General features: G+C 45.7%; 1 protein-coding gene across 3 annotated transcripts in view; it reads left to right on the top strand.

Moving 5' to 3' along the window:
• Window positions 1–23229, top strand: part of LOC135823345 (sushi, von Willebrand factor type A, EGF and pentraxin domain-containing protein 1-like) — a 40022-nt gene that overhangs the window by 10793 nt on the left and 6000 nt on the right. For 2 of the 3 annotated variants that reach the window (XM_065336197.1, XM_065336198.1), the window contains exons 3-7: window positions 2914–3519; window positions 7318–7701; window positions 12548–12922; window positions 13906–14280; window positions 17794–18174. In XM_065336197.1, coding sequence (XP_065192269.1) covers window positions 2914–3519; window positions 7318–7701; window positions 12548–12922; window positions 13906–14280; window positions 17794–18174 — 2121 coding nt within the window. The remainder of the gene's footprint in view (window positions 1–2913; window positions 3520–7317; window positions 7702–12547; window positions 12923–13905; window positions 14281–17793; window positions 18175–23229) is intronic. The other variant, XM_065336199.1, reaches the window with a different exon arrangement.

Genomic DNA, 23229 nt, shown 5'->3' on the forward strand with positions numbered 1-23229 from the left:
CTTCCTACGCCAGGATAGACTTGGCCACCCCAGCTGTTTAATTTAAACAATGATGACTGGGGCTCGTCTGATGGGCAAGGGCATCTCTCAAGCCGCATGACTGTGCGAGCTACTCTGGCTTGCAGCCAATCAAGGGTGAGCCGCTGTGCAGCAGAGAGGGTGGACTCCCAAACTGGGGCGGCGTATTCTGCTGTGAGGCGGACATAAGTAAGGTACAGCTTCCTGATGATGTCTCCTGTTAAATGGTCAGCCATATGGCACACAAGAGCACAGCGCTTTCTAAACTTGCTTATTGTCTGTTCAATATGCTCCTGGAAGCTAAGTGTTTCACTCAACAACACTCCCAGGTGACGGTGACTGGTTGACCGATGGATACCACGGATGGTCTCTGCAGCTCCTTCCTCAGCAAATGAGATAACAACGGTTTTCGATGGGTTGAAGGTTCCGCCTACTCGGTCAGCTCAGGAAAATGTGGCCTGCAGGGCAGTCTCCATTGGGCTGGTACCTTTGGTTCGTGCTTTGCCGACGGCGGGATCATCCGCGAACAGGTAAACATCCCCCTGCTGGTTGCGTTTCGAGGCACTGGGTAGGCTGTTGATGTGTACCAGGAAAAGCAATGGCCCGAGGTGGGAACCCTGGGGTACTCCAGACTTGACGGAACGTGGGGAGGACAAATGGCATAATGATGTCTGGTACCAAAGTTTGTGCAAAGATGCTGAGTTCATGTAGCAGTACCGTGTTGGTTATGGAGCGACAGTTTATTGATAGAAGGGAGTAGTGGGGGATGTGGTTGCATGGCGAAGTGGTGTTAGGCCCCTTGCACACTGCGTAGAGAACCGCTTGTTATAAAAGACTTTTAAGTTGTCATGTCAACTGACGTCATTTGGCGGAAAAAGTAAAAAATACATGTATCGAAAACGTATTCAGCAGACCGCGGACGGGTATCTCTTTGTCAGTCAAATCCTCTTTAAAGGATTTCCCAATTTTTGGGAAAGGGTAGATCACACCTTCCAAAGTAAAATTCTTTCTTCAAAACCTGTTTGAGTGTGCATTCTGTGTTTATCACAGATGATGTCTGCGAAGTTTCACCAGCACAAGGGCTTTACTTTTTCTGTAACAGGCCCTCTTGTGCAAAGGTGTCCGGAATTTTCAAAATCGTATAAGGAGTTGGCCTCTTCAAAATTTGGTTTTGTACTTCCTAGTTTCCCCCGCCAATAAAAACCCTAGTTGGTAATATCCAAGCCTAGACGTGGCCCATATGGAGTTAACAAAACAATTCTATGCACCTCCTAGGCTAGTACCCCAAGAGTATTCCACTATTAGTATGTGTACATATTTTAACACAACTGATTTAGTAGATGCCCCATACATGTAGTGTCTCTAGTTCATATTGATCTGCGAGCACTTTGCAACACGACTCCAATGCTACGATGGTGCTAATATTCATCTATTCCACTCCCAGTCTATTTATACGACTTGTAATTGCAATTCGCCAGCAATAATTGCACACACAGACCTTTCCTGGGGTTCTTAGCCATTGGGTAACCTCTATTCATTCATGTTAAAGAAGGAGATGCATTGTACAAGTAGGAAAGATCCGAAATGCATCTTCAATATCATTGCTTCCACTTCGACCTTTTTCGAGGCTGCAAATGCGTCTTGAAGTTTAATCCTATATCTAGGATTAACTGGTGACGGACAAAGAGATACAAGGTTGCTTTTTAGCTTTTAGCCAGTCCTACTCTTTCGGATACACATGTAGCAACTTCTTTCTGTGTTTTCATACCTTTTGCTGTTTTGGCGGTGTGTGGATGTCTGTCGGCGTCCTGTTTCCTGCTTCAGCTTTCCATGGGAATTTTTGGGTGCAAACTCTTTTTGTTCAGACCGTAGAAGACTGTACTGTAGTTCTTCTTTGCTGAGTGTGACACGATGCAAAGCAATCCACAGCTGTATGTAACAGTACCGTTCTGCAACAGCATGGCGAACATTGTCGGTAGCTTGAAACTTGATCATCTGTGATCGATCGCCTTGAAAATTTCAAATGTCAAGGACAGGGAAATAGACCGCCATTTAACGATATTAGTAGCTTCTGGAGGTTCTGCAACATCAGTGATCATGGCGGCAACAATTCTACGTTGCCTCCATCTCCTTGCCGGAGTCAACCTGAGGTTCATGAGTATGGGTACAACATGAACGACACTTAACGAAGTAAAAGACAACAAACAGAAAGCATCTCGTTTTTGTATCGAATCTTTTGAATTTTCAGTCGTTTTCTTCAGTCAATGAACACGTAAAAAGCACATCCTTTGTCAGAGTGCCACTGCACATGAACAGGTTTACGCATAGGCTGCGCATGCGCAAGTTGGTTGCATTCTACATGTACGTAGTGTGCAAGGGGCCTAAACATCCTAAATTTATTTTCATGGTTCTCGTGAGACTGGGCTGGAAGTCGAGTTTCCCGCATTCGTAGGAATGCCACCACCCTCAATGGATCAAGGCGCAGATGCAGCTCCTAAGCGGTGGGAGGTGAATAGATCAGACCCACCACAAAGTGGACAAAGACTGAAATCCCATAAACTGCATCTATGGGGGAGGAGGGGGGTACGGTTTGGTTGAGTAGCACCATGTACAGAGGGTGGAAGAATGGCGGGGCAATATGTTGGTGTGTGTATTTGTGTGTGTACATGTGTGTGTATGCGGGGTTGAAAAGACACTAACGTGTCTGCACGAAGCGAAATGCAGTGTCAGAAAGGGCCTTGTTCACACTCTGGTATCAATGGCGGAGGAATTTTAGACTGCCTCTCTGTCTTTCTCAGTCTCTCTCATTCTCTCTCACATTTTCTCCCTCTCAATTTCTCTATCTGTCAATCGCTCTTCATCTCAGTGTATGTATGCGTGCACCTTCCCGTTCAGATGTCAATAGGCACATTGCTACCCCTACCTTCGTGGAAAGTGGGACCGTGTTGTCAACATTTACACTGGAAAAGGCCCACATGGCAACACCATTCGTAGCAGCGGGTTATGCTATACAACAGACAGGCCATCCAAACATGGTTGACTTTGTTACGACTAAGGATGTTGCTGTGAACAGCAAGATAACCATTATAGCAGTGGTAGAGGATGCAGAGCGCACTAGCTACACCTTTCGACTCGACTTGATTTCCCGAGCTGCACCTATTGTGACACAAGAGAGATTGTCCGTAACCCTGTCTCAGCTTTTCCTTGATGGGATTTCCATCAGCACAAATCTATCCAAGCCGGCAACACTCATTCGTAACGTGAGTGTGTTGCTTAGCAACCCAGCACTTCAAAATGTAACAGTAACAGCCATGGGAAAGGATGTCAAGATGAAGTGGGAGCTACCAAGTGCTGACCTACAACTGGACAATCCGTTCACTGTCAACGTAATTGTTGAGGATAATGCTGAAGGACTAAGGTTTCCTGATAGCACTGGCATGTATAACATCACTGCCCTTCGTAATGGAGTGTCCTCATCAAATGTCACCGTCTTTGTGGAAGGTGAGTTCAGAACAACAGGGGCAATTCTTAGAACACGGAAGAATGGCTCATGGTCTATGCAACTTGTGATGGCAGCTTTAATCCAATGATAACTAGACAGCGATGCCTTATGTACAAATCAAAAGATCAGCCCTGCACCAAGTTTAACTGACACACCATGCTCAGGAGAAATAACCCACATGATTGAGTGTAACAGTTATCCGTGTTGTATACGTTTGCTGCGACTTCCTCATGTACACATTCCAGCATGCGGACCACATCTCTCCTCCTCCCTCCCCGCCCTCGCCCCCGCCCCAACACCATGTTTTCTGATGAACACAGAATATGCATCAAATTACATGTAAACAAGAGTAGATAAACAAGAGTGTGCAACTCCGGATGGATTGGCCCACGGCGGAATTTTTTGTTGACGTAATCTTTTCGACGACGCACGCGCTGCGAGCCTTTTGGAGAGTTTTCCCTCGTGCACTTGGCTGGGCTTTACACTACAAGGTCGGTGCCCAGCACGTGCTCTCACACTGCTCTGCGGCAAAGCCGCGTTTCTCTGAAAAAAGGTGACGTAAACAAAAAATTCCGCCGTGGGCGCGGGGTATCTGCAGATTGTGCAGGAGAGATCCGGAGTTGCACACTCTTGTTTATCTACTCTTGATGTAAATGTACATTGAAAATCAACACAATTTTGCGAATCGACCTTTCTTCAGTATCACTTTTCAACGAGAACAAAGCAAAGTCGGCCAAACGGAGCCTAGAGGAAGAGGATCATCCTCTCCACTTCAACATCATGATACTGACATAGGTACAACACGAAACAACTAAAAAAATTGAAAAGAAAAAGGACCAAGGACCTACAAGTTACGCTATTATGTCCAACTAGTGGTGTTAGTGGACTTTATAGCATAACTTGTAGTTCCTTGGTCCTTTTTTAGTTCCTATAAATTAATCCTTGGCTCTCCATCTGAGTCAACTAAAAAATACACAAGAAAACTGTACGCCTGCCGCCGCGCTGACTTTGGCCTGAAAATTTTCTTTTCCCATCAAAATGTACCAGGAGCACTTAAAAATCAGCTACAGACGTACCTTTACTCCTTTTTCAAGGCACGAAAGTCGTCTCTCCACTTTCAAACCGGGAACAAGACATACTAGTGGTCCCTTTCAGCTGCTCCACGAGCGCAGGCAATGTTCACCAAGGGCCACAGAGCATCATCCATTCCGGCCAAACAGCTAAAATACAAGTAAACCTGCATGCCTGAGTACATGAGCACATGAGTGGAGTCATGCAGTAAATAGTCAATTTCAGTGTTTCTGCTCCGAACAGCAACTAACTTTGACTAGCTACAAAGTTTACATCAAAGGATCAAACAAGAACCATTTTCTTCAGTTTTTTCGGAAGAAAGCTTTTCCTTGTGCTTGGCCTAGGTCCATAATCACACCTCGGAGTGGTACAAGAATTACAACTCCCAGATATGCTCGATTGCTGGCCATGTCAATCTGTCTCTCTCTGTCTCTCTCTCTCTGCCTTTCTGTCTGTCTCTCTCTCTCCCTTTCTCTTTATCTCTCTTTCTCTTTCTCTCTCTCTCTCTCTCTCTCTCTCTCTCTCTCTCTCTCTCCCTCTGACTCTCTCTCTCTGTCTCTCTCCCTCTTTCTTTTTCTCTCTCTCTCTTCCTCTCTTTCTCTCTCTCTCTCTCTCTCTCTCTCTCTCTCTCTCTCTCTCTCTCTCTCTCCGTACAAACCGAAAATTCAAATGAGCTTGACTTCATCTCGTTTTGCAAGGCGGGAGAGAAGCCAGTTCGCGTTCAGCCCAGACGGAAGTTGGTTACGACTGATCTCCTGTCAGCGGCCTCAGACTGGAAACTTCTTGTCGACTCAGTTAGTGCAAAGATTTCTTTCCCTAGCTGTGTTGCACTTACCACCCTAAGACCAGATATAGTTCTGTACTCTACGAGTCGTAGGATTGTATTCTGGATGGAGTTGACAGTTTGTGCTGAGGACAGATTCAGTGTCAGTAACTCGCGGAAGGACAGGCGGTATGCGGATCTGGCCGATCAATGCCGAGCAAACGGGTGGCAGGTCGTTTCTTTTTCGGTTGAGGTAGGTGTGCGTGGTTTCATCCCGGACTCTCTTCGGAGGGCTCTGAAAGCGCTTGGGTTTTCTAATCGAAGAATAAAATTTATTTGTAATTTGTGCAGTAAGACGTCTCTGCGAAGCAGCTACATCATCTGGTTGCGACGTCAACAAAAACACTGGTCGGAAGATCCACTTTTCTGAGGTACTGTATGTGGGGCTCCGTTTATTGAGGTGCGTTGAAATTTATTCTCTTTATCTTATTATTTCTTTTCTATAATTTCCCCATATGAGTTCCTATCAGTTGCTGTGAACACCTTGAGTGGAGAGCGCTTGCTCGAGTGTTGAACCGGGTTCTTAATCCACCATACCCAGTTCGCAAGGCTGGGCGGGGTTGTGAGCAGGCTTTCATTTCATCTTTTCTTATTATTTCTTATTATTTCTGCTTTTTATCTCATTAAAAAATTCTGCGCATTTTTTTCTCCATCTGCGCATAAAATCTAGACTGACAACCTGCTTGTTAAATCATGCACCTGCTTTCAGGCGTAAAAACCCTGTTGTAGAGGTCTCAGTCCTCATTTGTTAGACTTACCTGTCTTTATAAATGTAACTTACTTTCTCGCTTTCTCTCTCTCTGTCTCTCTCTCTGTCTCTCTTTGTCTCTCTCTGTCTCTCTCTCTCTCTCTTTCTCTCTTTCTCTCTCTCTCCCTCTCTCTCTCTCTCTCTCTCTCTCTCTCTCTCTCTCTCTCTCTCTCTCTCTCTCTCTCTCTCTCTCTCTCTCTCTCTCTCTCTCTCTCTCTCTCTCTCTCTGTCTCTCTCTCTTTCTTTCTCTCTCTGTGTCCCTCTCTCTGCCTCTGTGTCTCTCTGTGTCTCTGTCTCTGTCTGTGGCTGTCTGTCCTCAATGTTTCTCTCTGTGTCTCTCTGTGCCTCTGTATCCTGATGTCTCCTTGTGTCTCTGTCTCTCTCACTGTCTCTCTCTCTGTCTCTCTGTCTCTATCTCTCTCTATCTCTCTCTCTCTCTCTCTTTCTCTCTCGCTCTCTCTCTCTCTCTCTCTCTCTCTCTCTCTCTCTCTCTCTCTCTCTCTCTCTCTTTCTCTCTCCCTCTCGCTCTGTCTGTCTGTCTGTCTGTCTGTCTGTCTGTCTGTCTCTCTCTCTCTCTCTCTCTCTGCTTCTCTCTGTTTCTCTCTGTATCCCTCTCTCACTCTCTCTCTCTCTCTCTCTCTCTCTCTCTCTCTCTCTCTCTGTGTGTGGCTCTGTCTCTCTCTGGCTCTCTCTCTCTCTCTCTCTCTCTCTCTCTCTCTCTCTCTCTCTCTCTCTCTCTCTCTCTCTCTCTCTCTGTCTCTGTCTCTGTCTCTGTCTCTGTCTCTCTCTCTGTCTCTGTCTCTGTCTCTCTCTCTGTCTCTGTCTCTGTCTCTGTCTCTCTCTGTCTCTGTCTCTGTCTCTGTCTCTGTCTCTGTCTCTCTCTGTCTCTCTCTCTCTCTCTCTCTCTCTCTCTCTCTCTCTCTCTCTCTCTCTCTCTCTCTCTCTCTCTCTCTCTCTCTCTCTCTCTCTCTCTCTCTCTCTCTCTCTCTCTCTCTCTCTCTCTCTCTCTCTCTCTCTCTCTCTCTCTCTCTCTCTCTCTGTATCTCTCCCTCTCTGTCCCTCTCCCTCTTTCTCTTGCAGTCATACTTCCAAGTGGCCGTGAATTCAATTTTATGCAGAGTTATTTTATGATGCTTGTGGTCTTGTCTTTTTCAGAACCAATTTGCCAAAGACCGGTCATCTCTGACAATACTGCAATGAGTATTAAGGAGTTGCAAGCAATCGTCAACTCAGCGTCCTACTTACTCGGTATGGCGTATGAATGCTCCGAGGGATACGTCTTGAATGGAACAGCCCTGCAGTTGTGCATTGCCAATGAAACGTTTCGACCTCCATCACCACCCTCATGTGCCTTGGTACAGTGTAACGTGTCCTCGGATACAGAATGCCGAGGATCTACGCCTCCAGATCCAGCAGTTTCGTTTGACTATGGAACAAATGTGTCGCTGTCTTGTCAACCAGAATACAATTTGCTTAAACCTGGTTATCTAACTTGCAATGCCAATGCAACCTCATCTACCCATTGTCCAGTCTGTCAACGTACGTACCAGCACACAACTAATAGATTGTAAACATGTAAAATGATCGAGGGAAATAATTTACTCAGAAACAAAATAATACAAAATTTTGAAGGACTCTTTAAGCAGCTTCATTGCACTTGAATAGTTTGCAGGCAACCTGCCTACACTGAAGAGAGCACTGCATTTCACACCAATCCATTAGAAGCATCGCGTCAACGTTTCGGTCTTCATGACCATCATCCAGAATAAAGTAGACATGGAAAAAACAACAGTACAAAACAAGGAAACAAAGCGCGGTACCTAGTGTTAAGTGAGAGTGCGGGTAGAAAAGTGCAAAGCACATCATGGCGGGTACAATGCTACATGTACATGTACCTGACAACACAGACGCAAACGACGAGGAAAGTAGATATTACACTACAGCAGTGATACAAGCACAACTCCAGTCAGATACATCCAGTGAGGTGTGTAGAACCCCGTGCCACTCGCAGTAAAATAATAACAGTGATAATTATTGATGCGGGCAGAACGCACAGAACGCACAGTCAGTATCATAACATCCCATGCATGATGCTGTAGGTAACTGAGTATTGTAGACCATGGTAGAATGTGGTGGGGAATACCCCATAAGAGTGGTAGCCTAGGTACGTGAAGTCATGCATTGCCCACACACATGTGCCGAGTGTATCACCCAGAACGCATGCTAGAAGCTAATAATAATGGCAGCACAGGAAGGGTCATAGCAGGTCCCAGCCTCTGTTGTTGTTGATTTCCGGGGATCGCTCCCTGATCTTGATGGCCTCTCGGATCCTCCTCCTGGGGCGGTCACGCTCAGAACCAAGAACTTGGATACCCGAGAAGGCTGTTGCTCCCAATGGTAATGTCTCTGATGAATGCTTGGCTATAAAATGGTCACCCAGCGCGGTACCACTCACTGCCTTGCGCGAGTCGTCGTTGTGTTCTTTTGTTCTGGTGGCGAGGCTGCGGTAAGTCTCCCCGACATATCTATCATCACATTTGCACTCGAGGTGGTATAATTATGACGTTTCGCTTTGTGCATGCTTCTGAACCAGACATGCAGGCGACACAAGCTGCTTTGGGCCGCCCCCGTTTACGGGGCTTGGACGGGTCTACATACCTGCGGCATGGTGGCTTGCTGAGGGCAGCTATGCAAATCATCGAACTTAGACGGCGGTTTCTGTAGATGAGCTGGGCATTTATCTTGTGCTTACGGAGTAATTTATGAATTTTGTTGTGGACAAATTCGGTGAGAAACGGTAGATTGAGAGTGACACGGTACTAATATACCACCTCGAGTGCAAATGTGGTGATAGATATGTCGGGGAGACTTACCGCAGCCTCGGCACCAGAACAAAAGAACACATTGCTGACTCACGCAACGCAGTGATGGGCACCGCGCTGGGTGACCATTTTGCAGCCAAGCATTTATCAGAGACATTACCATTGGGAACAACAGTCTTCTCGGGTATCCGGGTTCTTGGTTCTGAGCGTGACCACCCTAGGAGGAGGATCCGAGAGGCCATCAAGATCAGGGAGCGATCCCCAGAAATCAACAACAACAGGGGCTGGGACCTGCTATGACCCTTCCTGTGCGGCCATTATTATTAGCTTCTAGCATGCGTTCTGGGTGATACACTCGGTACATGTGTGTGGGCAATGCATGACTTCACGTACCTAGGCTACCACTCTTATGGGGTATTCCCCACCACATTCTACCATGGTCTACAATACTCAGTTACCTACACCATCATGCATGGGATGTTGTGGAACTAACCCGTGCGTTCTGCCCGTATCAATATCACTGTCATTTACTGCGAGTGCCGCGGGGTTCTACACACCTCATTGGATGTGTGAGACTGGAGTTGTGCTTGTATCACTGCTGTAGTGCAATATCTACTTTCTTCGTCTTATGTGTCTGTGTTGTCATGTACATGACTTTGTAGTAATGCAGCCACCATGACGTGCCGTTTGCACTTCTCTATGTGTGCTCTCACTAGGTACCGTGCTTTGTTTCCTTGTTTTATACTGCTGTTTTGTCTATGTTCACTTCATTCTTGATGGTGGTCATGAAGACTGAAACGTTGAAACGATACCTCTAATGGATTTGTGTGAAATGCCGTACTCTCTTGAGAGTAGGCAGGTTACCTGCAAACTATTCAACACAATAATTATCTTCTCTAATAATTGGACCCCCGGATGTTGAGCTCCTAATATAAAAAAATTAGGGCTGAAACGATCATTCAATAACTCCTGACGATCAACCAATATCATTAACGATCGATATATTGATTTTATCGATTCTTGTCGGCTCTACTCGTGTACCTCGCACACCAGTTTATGAAGAACCCCCCACCCCCCCCCCCCCCCCTCCCATAATACCTTTGGTACATTAGAAATTTGTGGCACCGCACTGTTGACATCTGTGGAAATCTGGCTGGTTTATCAACATGAACTAGAGAATTTCATGTTGTTTCTACAGCAAAGAATCTTGTCATCACCCTCTGGCAACTGCTCTTATCTCCAACCTCTCACACAAATGAACCAAAAAGACAAAGTCTTCTCTCCCGATCTCTTTCAAAGCCACAAATCAATTTTACCGCACTTGGAAGTACATGATTGTACTCGTATTCACTATTGGATGGAGTGCAAGGGCTAGAATACGGTCACTGATATGCATGCATAATAAATCGTTAGCACTCGTTTTAAACACTAACGACTATTGATTGCAATCTTAACGATCGATATGCGAGTTATCGGTATAATTGTTTCAGCCCTAAGAAAAATATGTAAAACAGAGAAGGAGTGGAACACATGCATGGACACGAGTTAACCCTTTATGGACGGATTACTAGCACAGTACGCACCAGAATTACAAAATGTCAGTACAATTTTCAACTTTACCATGTCAAAACTTTGGTGTCCTTCACTTGATTTTCACAATCAAGGGCTCATTGGAAAGCTCTTGACGAGAGCAACGCCAGGGTACCAATCTCCATTATCCAGCCGCCACAAATCAGGCGCGGTAATACAGCAAAGTCGTCTCCAAGCCTGATATGCAAGCAAATTCGTCCCATCAACGCCATTCCACTCTCCTTCATCGCAGAACGCTCAAATCTGTTTGAGACGATTCAAACTTCAGCCGGCTACGTCATTATCATGTGCTCAGTCGCTCAAAGAGCACACGAAAAGGGGTTTTCCCCCAAAATGGCGAAATGATCGATCAAAAATTTGAATTTGCCGAGGTAAGAATACGGCGTGCGATATCTCTGGCGTCCGACATCGTAACTCTTCGGCGATTGTTGCATTGGACAGCTTGGAGTTTCCGCTACCACGTAGACCCTTCGATTGTGGAATTTGCTCAAGAAACGATGGAGTTACGAAGATTTTACCGCCTGCAGACTTTCGATCTTATTAGATCGAAACTCGTACAGTCCGTCCACAAAGGGTTAAGAGTAACTGTCTAACACTGTAACGAGATACTAGTGTACAGGTAGGTAGTGCAACAACTACATTAATTTTGTAGGCACAAACCTGACAGAGTACTGACACATCAAATAACCTGATACAGTACCTAGCTCATACGCATTTCCAAATCGCTGTGAAACTACTTGTTATTAGTGTTGAAACGAGCGTATCTATAACAAACGAGCGATCAGTTCCACTAACGAGCAAGCTATCGAGCAAGCTATCGAGCGAGCTAACGAGTTTCATTGATGTGGCAAATATGATTTTTTTGAATAATTTTTTTCTAATTTTTTTATTTGGTGCAGCTGAGAGCCTGTTGCCGGAATGGCGGTGTTTTCAAGTGCAATTTTTTTCTAAGTTCGATTTTTTTCAGCTGGTTCAAATTATCACCGCCGGCATTCGGGGTTGCTGCTGCTTCACTTCGGACTGCTGTTTGGTGTCGAGATGTCTTTTCAGCGCCGTCGTCGATCAGCCTTTGTAAGGATAGACCGTTTTGGAAAGATTGCAAGTAGCCCTGGTCTTCGCTGCATCGCGGGAGAACACTTCCAAACGACTGAGCGTAACTTTCACTCGAATGGAGAGGTGACCGAAGCATATCCTGCGACAGGTCAGCAGATGCGGAACAAGACATCAGTAGAGTCCACCAAAGCTGCAACGACAACTGAAACAACTCAAGTGTCGTGCAGGCATACAGTCACTGTAACTGCGAGTGATTTTCACTTTGCGCGGGACTGGACTCTCGATCGACCAGGGCCAGGGAGTCGTAAAATATTTTACGACTCCCCGGTCGACATGTACTGCCATGTGTACGGAGTACGGTGTACGGTGTTCGTTAGTGCAAACGAGCTGGTCGCACAAACGAGCCGATTTTCTGGCGAGCGAGCTAACGAGTATCCGGTGAGATCGTTTCAACACTACTTGTTATTGAAGTCAACTCGTCCATCATAGTATCCTAGAAATGAAGTGTGACATTCCTCATAACTTGCATCCAAGTTTCACTTCACATTTCTAAACTCGAATAACAATGATAAAAGTAAATTTGGTTCACATGTCACTCATGCAACAACTCACGGGCTTAACGCATCTGTCCATGAAATCAGGTCAGAAGACAGGGGCATTTAATGAGCTTTTAAAATTGGTGCAACACCGGCCAAATGTTACTATGAGAAAGGGCCAGGAGGCGGGGGGGGGGGGGGGGGGTAATTTGGAAATAAGGCATAAATACAGCATTCTTGGGCTTCTGTAGCAGAGTTTCAAGGGGAATTAAAGTTTCTTTTGAGCTACATTCTATTCGAGCACATCCAGTTAGTCAGAACTCGTAACGTGTTGTCCTTCTTTTTATCCATTCCTGAACATCCATTCTTGTATTCTTGTTCCAGCTATTCCGTGCAATACATCCAGCTTTCGAACACCTGTTAATGGTCAAATTGTTAGGGTTCATCACACGGTCGAGGTAAACAAGTCTCTGCCCATCACCTGTCGCTATGGTTACACACCAAGCACTGCCAACGCATCAGTGCAATGTCTTCTTGGCGAGATTTGGCAGACCAATAACATAACATGTGAAATTATCTCATGTGGACAACCTTCAAACATCTCCAACGGTAGCTACAATGGAACGAATTTTACCTATAATTCCACCGTGACGTATTCCTGTGATGATGCGTACGAGATAGCAGGAGGTCAGACAACTAGGACATGTGGTGTGAATGGCAATGAGGGAAAATGGGAAGGAGAGCCACTTATCTGTAAAGGTATGGGGACGGCACTGATTTGGACATTGATTTTCTTTCTGCTGCTGCTGCTGCTGCCGCCGCCGCCGCTGCTGCTGCTGCTGCTGCTGCTGCTGCTGCTGCTGCTGCTGCTGCTGCTGCTAGTCCAGCCTGTGAACGTCAGCACACAACTAGTATATTGTAAACATGTGAAATGACCAAGGGAAATAAGTTACTCAGACAACAGAATTGAACTCACATGGGGACAACATTATTTTTGATTATTGTAAAAAAGGAGAGGGACAAAATGTTACGAGGCTTTGACCTTAGTACAAAAGCTACATTTGTAGTCACAAACCTGACAGAGTACTGAGACGTCAAACAACCTGATACAGTACCTAGCTCTAACGCATTTCCAAATCGCTGTGAAACTACTTGTTATTGTAGTCAACTCGTCCATCATAGTGTCCTAGAAATGAAGTGTGATATTCCTCATAACTTGCATCCATGTTTCACTTCACATTTCTAAATTCGAATAACAATAATAATAATAATAATAAAACAGGTCGCGTAATGAAGCAGCATAACGATAGATGTGCAAAGTCATGATGCCTGGTCCGCTTCTGTCCTGGGTTCACTACCCCGTGCGTTGCAGCCGCGAGCAAAACCAGCTCAACAATGATAAGAGTAAATCCGGTTCACACGTCACTCAAGGTACAATTCACGGGCTTAACGCATCTGTAGATGAAATCAGCTCAGAAGACAGGTGCGTAGGAGAGATTTTAAAATTGGTACGACAACGGCCAAATGTTACTAGGAGAAAGGTCCGGGAGGGGGGGGGGGGGGTAATTTGGAAATAAGGCGTAAATACAGCATTCCTGGGCTTCTGTAGCAGACTTTCAAAGGGAATCACAGTTTCTTTTGGGCTACATTCTATTCGAGTACACCCAGTTAGTCAGAACTCGTAATGTGTTGTCCTTCTTTTTATCCATTCCTGAACATCCGTTCTTATTTTCTTGTTCCAGCTATTCCGTGCAATACATCCAGCTTTCCAACACCTGTTAATGGTCAAATTATTAGGGTTCATCACACGGTCGAGGTAAACAAGTCTCTGCCCATCACCTGTCGCTATGGTTACACACCAAGCACTGCCAACGAATCAGTGCAGTGTCTTCTTGGCGAGATTTGGCAGACCACTAATATAACATGTGACATTATCTCCTGTGGACAACCTTCAAACATCTCCAACGGTAGCTACAATGGAACGAATTTTACCTATAATTCCACCGTGATGTATTCCTGTAATGAGGCGTACGAGATAGCAGGAGGTCAGACAACTAGGACATGTGGTGTGAATGGCAATGAGGGAAAATGGGACGGAGAGCTACTGATCTGTAAAGGTATGGGGACGGCACTGATTTTAACATTGCTTTTCTTTCTGCTGCTTCTGCTGCTGCTACTGCTGGTGGTAGTGCTCCCGCTGCTTCTGCTACTGCTGCTGTTGATGCTACTGTTACTAGTGATGATTTTTGTATTATTTTTATCCCCTTGAGCGCGGGGCTGTTTGTCAGTGCACCACGTAAGAAAATGGTCATCTTTTTGAAAATTTTCAAACTTTCGCCATTCCTGAACATGTCAAGTCGTGAAATCTTTTGGAGCCACAACCACAGGCAGTGGTACGTATCACCCAGACCAGCACTCGACAACGAGAACAAAAGTCAAAATCGGCCAAGGCACGCCAGGCCGAGCGGCATACTCAGGTCCTTTTTTGAGAAATTGCTCCAATTGCGTGGTATGCGAGCGTAAAAAAGAGAAAAAAGGAGGTGTACTGTTTGCTGAACATCGACAGCTGGGAACTGTACCCTAGACCTCTCGTACACTAGGCATAAACACTACCACTCGGCTAACAAGCCTGAAGACTCCACGGCTTCTTGCTACGTGAAGCATGAGAAGGAGAAGAAGCGTCGCTATGAGCAGCGCATCCGCGATATTGAGCACTCGTCATTTGTTCCCGCCGTTTTCTCTACCACTGGTGGTTTGGGTAAACACGCTGATGCGCTCTACAAGCAGATTGAATCGCTCCAAGCGGCGAAGAGCGGGGAAGCGTACAGCTCTGTTATGGCTTGCATCAGGTGCAATTTGAGTTTTGCCCTTCTGCGGTCAAGTGTTATGTGCTTGCGCGGATCTCGGAATCTGCAACCGATGCAGTTGGACTCCAGGTCACCTCCTACCTTGGTGGTTGCTGTGATATTCAACAACAATGTTGACCTTTGTACATGTATTATGTAGAATTACTCAAATCTGTGGACAGCAACTGTTTCGCTCTGTTAGAGCTCCTCAGCACAGCTCAGAGGACCGAAGCGCAGCTCTTCGCAATGAAATACATTTCCGTGTATAATTATGTACATGTACATCATTGTTGGAACTGTGCAGTTCCCTTATTAGAAAGTTATATGTATTCAAACTAGTGAAGATCATTATGTATTCATGTACATATTTATGTTTTTACCAGGCGTGGGCCATCCCCTGATTTCATAGGTGCCAAACATTTTTACGTTTTCAAAAAACAAGAGTTTTGAAACGAGAAAAAAAGAAGACTGAAGCTATAGGCCATTAGTTTGCATAATTATAAGCTCATGACATACTAGCACGTCATCCGTGAGGCACTGTGTGGGTCTTATGACGTACTACTGTCGTGGACATGGAAATCCGGTCGCACGTCTAGCGGCCCCAGGTACATGTAGGTTTTCCACAAATCGGCCCGTTTTTTTCGCCTGTTCGGCTTTTCGCTAAGGGCGCGTTCAGACTACCGTGAACCCCGTCAAACCGTGAATGCCGATAAACCGTGAAGGACATTCACACTACCGATAACAAACTAACGTGACCGTGAAGTTTTCAGCTCTCACCGCGGCACTGACAAGGGATTTTCCCTTTTTTCGCAGCGCGCATGCAGCCTGAGCACTTTTTTTACTGCCGGTAAAAGTTTACTGCCGCAGCAGCCGCGGCAGTAAAACTTTCCCACCGGTAACGTGCCAGTAACATCACGTGATCAAATCACCTTGGCGACTTTCCCAATCGGTCACTTTTTATCGGTAGTCTGAACGCGCCCTTAGGAGGGCCCAAACATGCTCAAAAATTTCGCATATTATTCTTTTCGCATATTGGCCACTCGCTTCAAAATATGCTTCGAAATCACACAAAAGCAGAAAAATATGCTCGAAATATGCGCGAAATATGCTCGAATTATGAACTGATATCAGTGATAATTATGCGAATTCTTTGCTCCTTGTGGCAAAATATGCTACATTTGGTACAATATGCTAGATTTGCTACTTTATGCGACCTTGAGTCGCGGACACTCTCTCCTCGGGTCAATTTTTCGCCCTGTGTTTGGATGAGCATTTTTCCTTCCGGGCTCGTTTTCGGCAAATTTTGTTTGGCCGGCCGATAGCCCTTTCCCACAGGTGCTCTTTTAATTCCCACTTAGTGCTTTTCGCGTCCCTCAAAATATGCTGAAAAGTGCTCGTTTTTCAGTGAAAATAGGCAAAAAGTGCTCTTTTTTCAATGAAGCATAGCCATGATACATGTTCAGATATGAACCCAAGCTGAGAACTGAATACGCACTCTTCCATTTATGGGTCCACGAAAGGCAAAACAGGAAGTAAAGTTCAAAAACCTCACTTTTTACAGCATTGTGTACAAGCTTCACCAACTTGTTGCCCCTTCCCCCCCCCCCCCCCAAAAAAGCGGCGTGCCGAGGTCCATCGAGCACTCGGAAACTGTCATTGCATGCATGAGCAAACAGATTTTAGCACTTTTTCAGCTCAAAAAGCTCAAAAAAGGGCGATATTCACCAAAAACGCAATAAAGGGCAAAAGAAACGGGCTTTTGCAAAAAAGGGCCAAAAAGGGCGAAAAAGGGCGAACACCTTTTGGGAAAGGGCTACCGGCCGATTTGGGGAAAGCCTATCGAGCGGTCATGCTTACATACAGCAACATCTTTCGTTTGTAAACGCACATTGCAACAATATTTTGTTAGATTTTCGGCGATTCTCAAAGGAACCCTCCAAAATCGACGAAAAGTTTAGCGATTTTCGATAAGTCTCATTTTCGGCAAATTTTTCAGCCAGGCGATTTGGGGAAAGCCTAGCCCCAGGGCGCTGGCCATGCAGCAGTGGATAAGCGGCACACACATGCATTTATGCGCTGCAGCGCGCTGGTCGCATCGGATCAACATGTGCACTGGACGCAGCGTTCTGTAAGCGCTGACGGCGCTGGCCCCGGTCTATCGACTGGATTTCCATGTCCGCTATAGTGGCACATCATCCGCGCTCAAGAGGTTAAGATGTTGATGCTGGTGCTGTTTTAGCACTAACTCATATCAAAGGCAAAGAAACTCATTTACAAAGCGATGGTAGAGACTTGGAGGGATTAAAAACATTGATAGCCATTGTGTAATGTTAATTTTAATTTTGGTTTGAATCGCAGTGAAGAAGCCGTTTTTGGAGTTGAGAAGTGAAGTTTAGAGATAGCCATTGTTGTACTTCAAAAGTAGGCAGTGTTTTCTCCGGAAATGCCATAGATTGGCATACTGCAACATCTATACTAGGTAATGAACCACATCTTTGACAAGAGGTTTGGGGCCAAAGAGCATACCTTTGAAATTGCAAGTTCGGTTGAGAGGCATCTGTGCATGCGCCTGGCTGTCCCTGAAGTGTTGAGTTGACTAAATCACGGCAAAGTAGGAGAAGTCGAATGAATGCTACAACCTTCTTCCTTTTCCTGTGAATTGAGCTTTTGTTCTAGTAAAAATAGAAATTTTCATCACATTAGCTGTTGTTAGAAGTTTAGAGTATATTTTGTGTCCTGTATTTTTGTTGTATTATTTAAATTTATTTTTGTATGTATATTCAGCGATTCCTTGCAAGTTGGACGAATTGAAGACAAAGATATCTCCGGGCAAGTTTGAAATACATCAGCAGACAGACACTTTGGCTGTTGGTGACAACGTCCCCATATCCTGCCAACGTGGGTACAAGTTGTCATCCAGGACCAATGTCACGTGTGAAATCGGCTCTGTTTGGAGCAATATCAGTGCCAGTTCAAGGTGTGACGTCATCACTTGCAACAGTGGCAAGATTGAGATAGAGAATGGCGAGGTTGGACTAGCACACAACACATCGGTTGGATCAATACGTTCACTGACCTGTGATTCTGGATTTGGCAAATCACCCAGTACTTACCAGATCATGTGTACTGAAACTGGCCATTGGTCTACAGCCGTGGAGTGCAGAGGTAGGTTCTGGTAGTGCTGTTGCTGATGTCACCGATACTGCACATAGGCATAGCTCTTGTCACATGAGTGTACATGTGTGCGTGCACATGTGTGTGCTTATGTGTGTGTGTATGTGTTTTTGCATACTGTAAAGTTCCGTGTATACGCCCACTCGAAATAACGCCCATGCCCGAAAAAACGCCCATCGAATCGACATCCACACTCAACGCCTGTGAGTTCGCCCATGCCCGAAAACCGCCCAGGGTGATGCTGTACCTGTGTATGCGTATGTGTATGTGTGCAAAATGTTATGCATGCATATGAAAACGCAAGCGATGCAATATGCACCTTGCATAGGCCCGGTCCTGAAATAATGCCCATGCCCAAGTATACGCCCAGTTTTCAGACCCTTGTTCTGTTTATGCCCGGGGCGTATTTACGGCACTTTATGCGTGTAGGCTTTGTCCTTGTATCTGTGTGTGTGTGTGTGTGTGTGTGTGTGTGTGTGTGTGTGTATACCGTGTGTGTTTATAAACGTGCCTACACATGACAGGTGGCGGAATTACACTACAGTCAAATCTGTCGTAAGCGACCGCCCCTTGGTGCAAGAAAAAGCGGTCGCTTACGGCAGATGGTCTCTTACGGCAGATGTATGGTAAATCCGGCATACCAGGTATATGCTTCCATGTACTCAAATCGACGAGAATAATGTAATTTTTAATATCATTTTATTGGATATTCAACGACGACCATACCCGTATACTATTACGCGTATGCGACACGGCAGTAGATCGACACTACCGCCTGGACTTGAGAGCTACAGCACAGCCTCAGTACACATGGTACAGGCCAGGCGCCAGTCGATCGCACTTGCAAGACAGCGCATTTTCACACTTTGCAGTTGACAGCGCACTGGCAAGTACAGTTTCGCACCATACTGAACCTGGGCCTGCTGGGTCGCGGTCGCTTACAGCAGATTTGAATGCAGCCACCGTGCATGAAATCGCGGTCGCTGGTCGCGCACAGCAGATGGTCGCTCTGGACAGATCAGTTTGTGTGTGAAACCGTTGGTGCACGGAAAATCGGTCGCTAACGGTAGATGGTCGCCTACAGCAGAGGTCGCTAACGGCAGATTTGACTGTATAACAATGCTGCCAAACTTTCGTCCGCAGTACGGAATTTGAGAAAAAAAGGCGGAAAATTTAAGGGTATTGATCAGCTACAGATATGTACATGTATGTAGAAGCATGGCAAGTGCAAGCTGAGCTATGTATGTCCCCATGCCAAAGAGAGTGCATTCCATGCTTCGACTACATGATTATACGTGGAACACAATATCATGTTGTGATACGAGTCCCACATGTTTTGCACTACCTAATCCAGCCACCGACAGGCATGTGAGTGTCAAAAAAATCAATGCACACAGCAGTACATTGCCAGTACACTGGCAGTACATTGGCAGTTCACTGTAAACTACTTGTACAGAAAATCAGAAATTGAAGCATGCAAAACAAACCCAGTTGGTTGGCAGCACTGCTATACCAAATTTATCATTAGTGTGGGATCGGCTATCTGTCTGTGTCGCTACTCACTGTGAACTGGGAACTCGTGGCCAGGGTAAAGGGGTATGAGCAGGCGCGTACGCAGGGTCACCTCTGGGGGGGGGGCTTCCAAACGAATCACAAACCATTAGTTTTAACCCTAAAAAACATGACCCTTTCTTTTTTTTAAAGAGCTCTACGATTTTTGGAAAATTATGCAATTTTTCGTGTTCCTTGGATCCCACCGCTTAGGAGCTGCATCTGCGCTATAATCCAAGAAGTTGGTGGCGTTCCTGCGGATGCGGAAAACTCGGCTTTTGGCGTAGTCTCACGCGAACCGTGAATTTTGTTTTGGATCATAACTTCAGTTCTACTCACTCAATACTCACAATCTTTGGCTTCCTTGAAGTGGAAAGGTACCTGGGAGAGGAAGAGAATGAGGCGGACCATGATAGCCAGGACACTGTATATGAGTATCCAGCGCTAGAGTGCAGCGATGGTGCGAAAAATGCCCCAAAGGCCCAAAAGCGTCCTGCCAGAGCGATTTCGTTTTTCTCGATCTCAGGGTTTCGAATTGTTGCTGTGTTCTTTTGCGAATATCACACGTGAAGCCCGTGCAAATTTGAGTAAGTCAGAGTGACGAAAAGTCTCAAATTCTCGATACTCAAGTCGCACTGTGCACTTTTGAAATTGCCGAGATCGCGGCTCAACTTACGAATGATTTAACTCAAGAAACATTGCTCGCAGCGCTTCGAGGCAGCTGTTTTCTATTCGACCTGGATATTTGGATCGTTGCATTTGAGCGAGATTTGACTGAGTTTGACTGCGTAATGATCTGTGGAAGTTTTGCATTCTTGTCAGACCGATCGCGCACCCTACCAAAAAATGCCCAAAACGTTGCTCGTTTGCAACATTTGGGGAGTTTCCGGGCAACGGGACACAAAACTTTATTCATAATTATGGTGGTAAACACGCACTTGGCAATATGGCTGTAAAAACACGCCGGCCATTAATTACACAACGACAGGAACTGTAACAGGTTTAATCAAACTTGAAAAGTAAGAGACCTGGTTGAGCGTGCCTCGACCAGTTATATGCAAAATGTGATAGTATACATGTGGCAATGGCGCCAATGAAGGTGCTAATAGACAGGCGTAAGACGCACGAGGTGCGAGGGAGTGTAAAGTTATAGAGAACAGGGGAAAACTGTTACATCATCCCCCTCCTATGGAGAGGAAGGAGCTTATAACCCAAATGCTCAAGTGGAATAGAGTACAATAAGCGCAAACACGTGCGAGACGAAAAAAGGCTTCGCACTGAAGTAACACAATAAGACGACTGAAACTCCATGCAAATAAAGTGTAATAAGCTCAACAAATGTGTAAGGTGAAACTAGAAGTTCAACTGCAAAACTCAGCGGGCAGAAGCCAAGGTTTTGTACTTCTGAAGTGGAACAATGTCATTACCAGATTCATCCAACAAATAATGTTCAGGCTCCCAAGTGGCATCAGAGTAGCCTTGCCACTTGACTAGGTACTGAAGCTGATTCTGCCGACGGCGGTGACTGAGAATGTTCTCCACCACATAGCGGGCATGACCATCAAGGTCCGTGATAGGCGGAGGCGTAGGCTGTCTCCTATTAGGAATAGCGTTCTTCTCGTAGGCACGGAGTGCCGACACATTAAATACCGGGTGACAGCGGCTGGTATGAGGCAACTTGAGCTTGTAGGCATTCGGGCCGACCACATGGGTTATAGGAAAGGGGCCAAACCACTTGGGGCGTAATTTATGGGATGGTCGGTCCCGAGCTTCAGGAGTCAGGAGGAAATCCCGGTAGACCATTACCAAATCTCCCACCTTCAGCTTTCCCTCGACCCTTGTCCGATCTGCATAGAAGGCCTGACGAGCTTGAGCTGCCACTAGCGCATCTTGTGAGATCTTGACCGCGTCTTGTCTTGCTTGCAACCAATCAGCTGAATCTCTGCCTCCCTGAATAGGGTTGAGGAAGTCGGGTGGCGCTCTGGGATTTAGACCGTAATTTAAGAAGAACGGTGTGTTTCCTGTAGATGATTGAGTAGCGCTGTTGATAGAAAACTCACAGAGAGGTAGGAGCATATCCCAGTTATCTTGTTTATGATTTACAAAAGCCCTCAGCACATCCTCTACTATTCTGTTTACTCGTTCAGTTAGGCCATCTGTCTGAGGGTGATTGGCAGTACTAAATGCTAGTTTCGTTCCTAAGCGATCAAACAATTCCTGAAAAAATGCTGCCGTAAATCTTGGATCACGATCACATACAATACTAGAACTCAAACCATGAAGTCGAAATACATGTTGAATATACAGATCAGCACTTCCTTTAGCGTCAATAGTAGAGGAAGTAGGTGCTAAATGTACACACTTTGTCAAGCGGTCTACAAATACATATATAGCATCATGACCTGTATCGGTCCTAGGCAAACCCATGATAAAATCCATCGAGATATCTGCCCACGGCTGACTGGGCACTGGTAAATTCTGCAAGAGACCAGTTTTTAGCTGGCCGCCTTTAACTCGTTGGCAGACGTCACATGACTTGACAAACGCCTTTACATCCAGTCCCATTCTGGGCCAATAGAAATATCTAGAGAGTCTGAAATAGGTGCGATCTCGACCGGGATGCCCCGCAGTCACACAGTCATGGTATTCTTGAAGCAGGGCGAGTCGGAGTTTGCTACTCTTTGGAATGCATAACCTGTTCTGTGGTGAAGATCTGAGATAAAGATAACCGGGTGTTTCATTTAGAAGGTAACGGTCGTGCAGATTGTCATGGCTTGAATTTTTCAGTCTCCTGATAATGGGAGCAAGATCCTTGTCGCACTTGTAACCGTTGACAATTAACTGCGCTAAGTCTGGATTAATCTCTAGGGTATGCTCTATGGCATTCAACTGAATGTTAGGAGGATAGGATGACCCGCCTATTTCAGAATCACTGAACAGATCTGGACGGCGTGAAAGCGGGTCGGCAATGTTTTTCTTTCCTGGTTTGTGAAAGACCGTAAAGTCATAGTCAGCTAAAAACTCTACCCATCTTGCCTCACGCTTGGTGAGAGTCGGTTTGGTTCGTAAATAGACAACACCCATATTATCAGTCATCAGGTCAAAGTGGCGGAATAGATAGATTCTCCAGCACTTTAATGCAAATACCACAGCCAACGTTTCCCTCTCGGCCGCAGTATAGTTGCGTTCTGCAGCTGACAGTTTCCGACTACAATAGGCTACGGGATGCAAATCCATATCTTCTCCCTGCTGCAGGAGCACACCCGCCACGGCAAAGTCACTTGCGTCAGTTTCTACCATGAAGCTTTTCTCAACATCGGCCAGTTGCAACACTGGCGCCTCGAGTAATGCTGATTTTAGAGACTCGAATGCCTTCTGTCTAGCAGCGCTCCATTCAAAGCGTGAATTTTTTCCGGTGATTTCTTCTAATGGACGAGAGATGGTCGAGTGTCGATCTATGAACCTTCGGAAATAGTTTGCAAAGCCAAGAAACTT

This window comes from Sycon ciliatum, chromosome 8 (genome assembly GCF_964019385.1).
Source record: "Sycon ciliatum chromosome 8, ocSycCili1.1, whole genome shotgun sequence".
In the NCBI taxonomy this organism is placed as follows: Eukaryota; Metazoa; Porifera; class Calcarea; order Leucosolenida; family Sycettidae; genus Sycon; species Sycon ciliatum.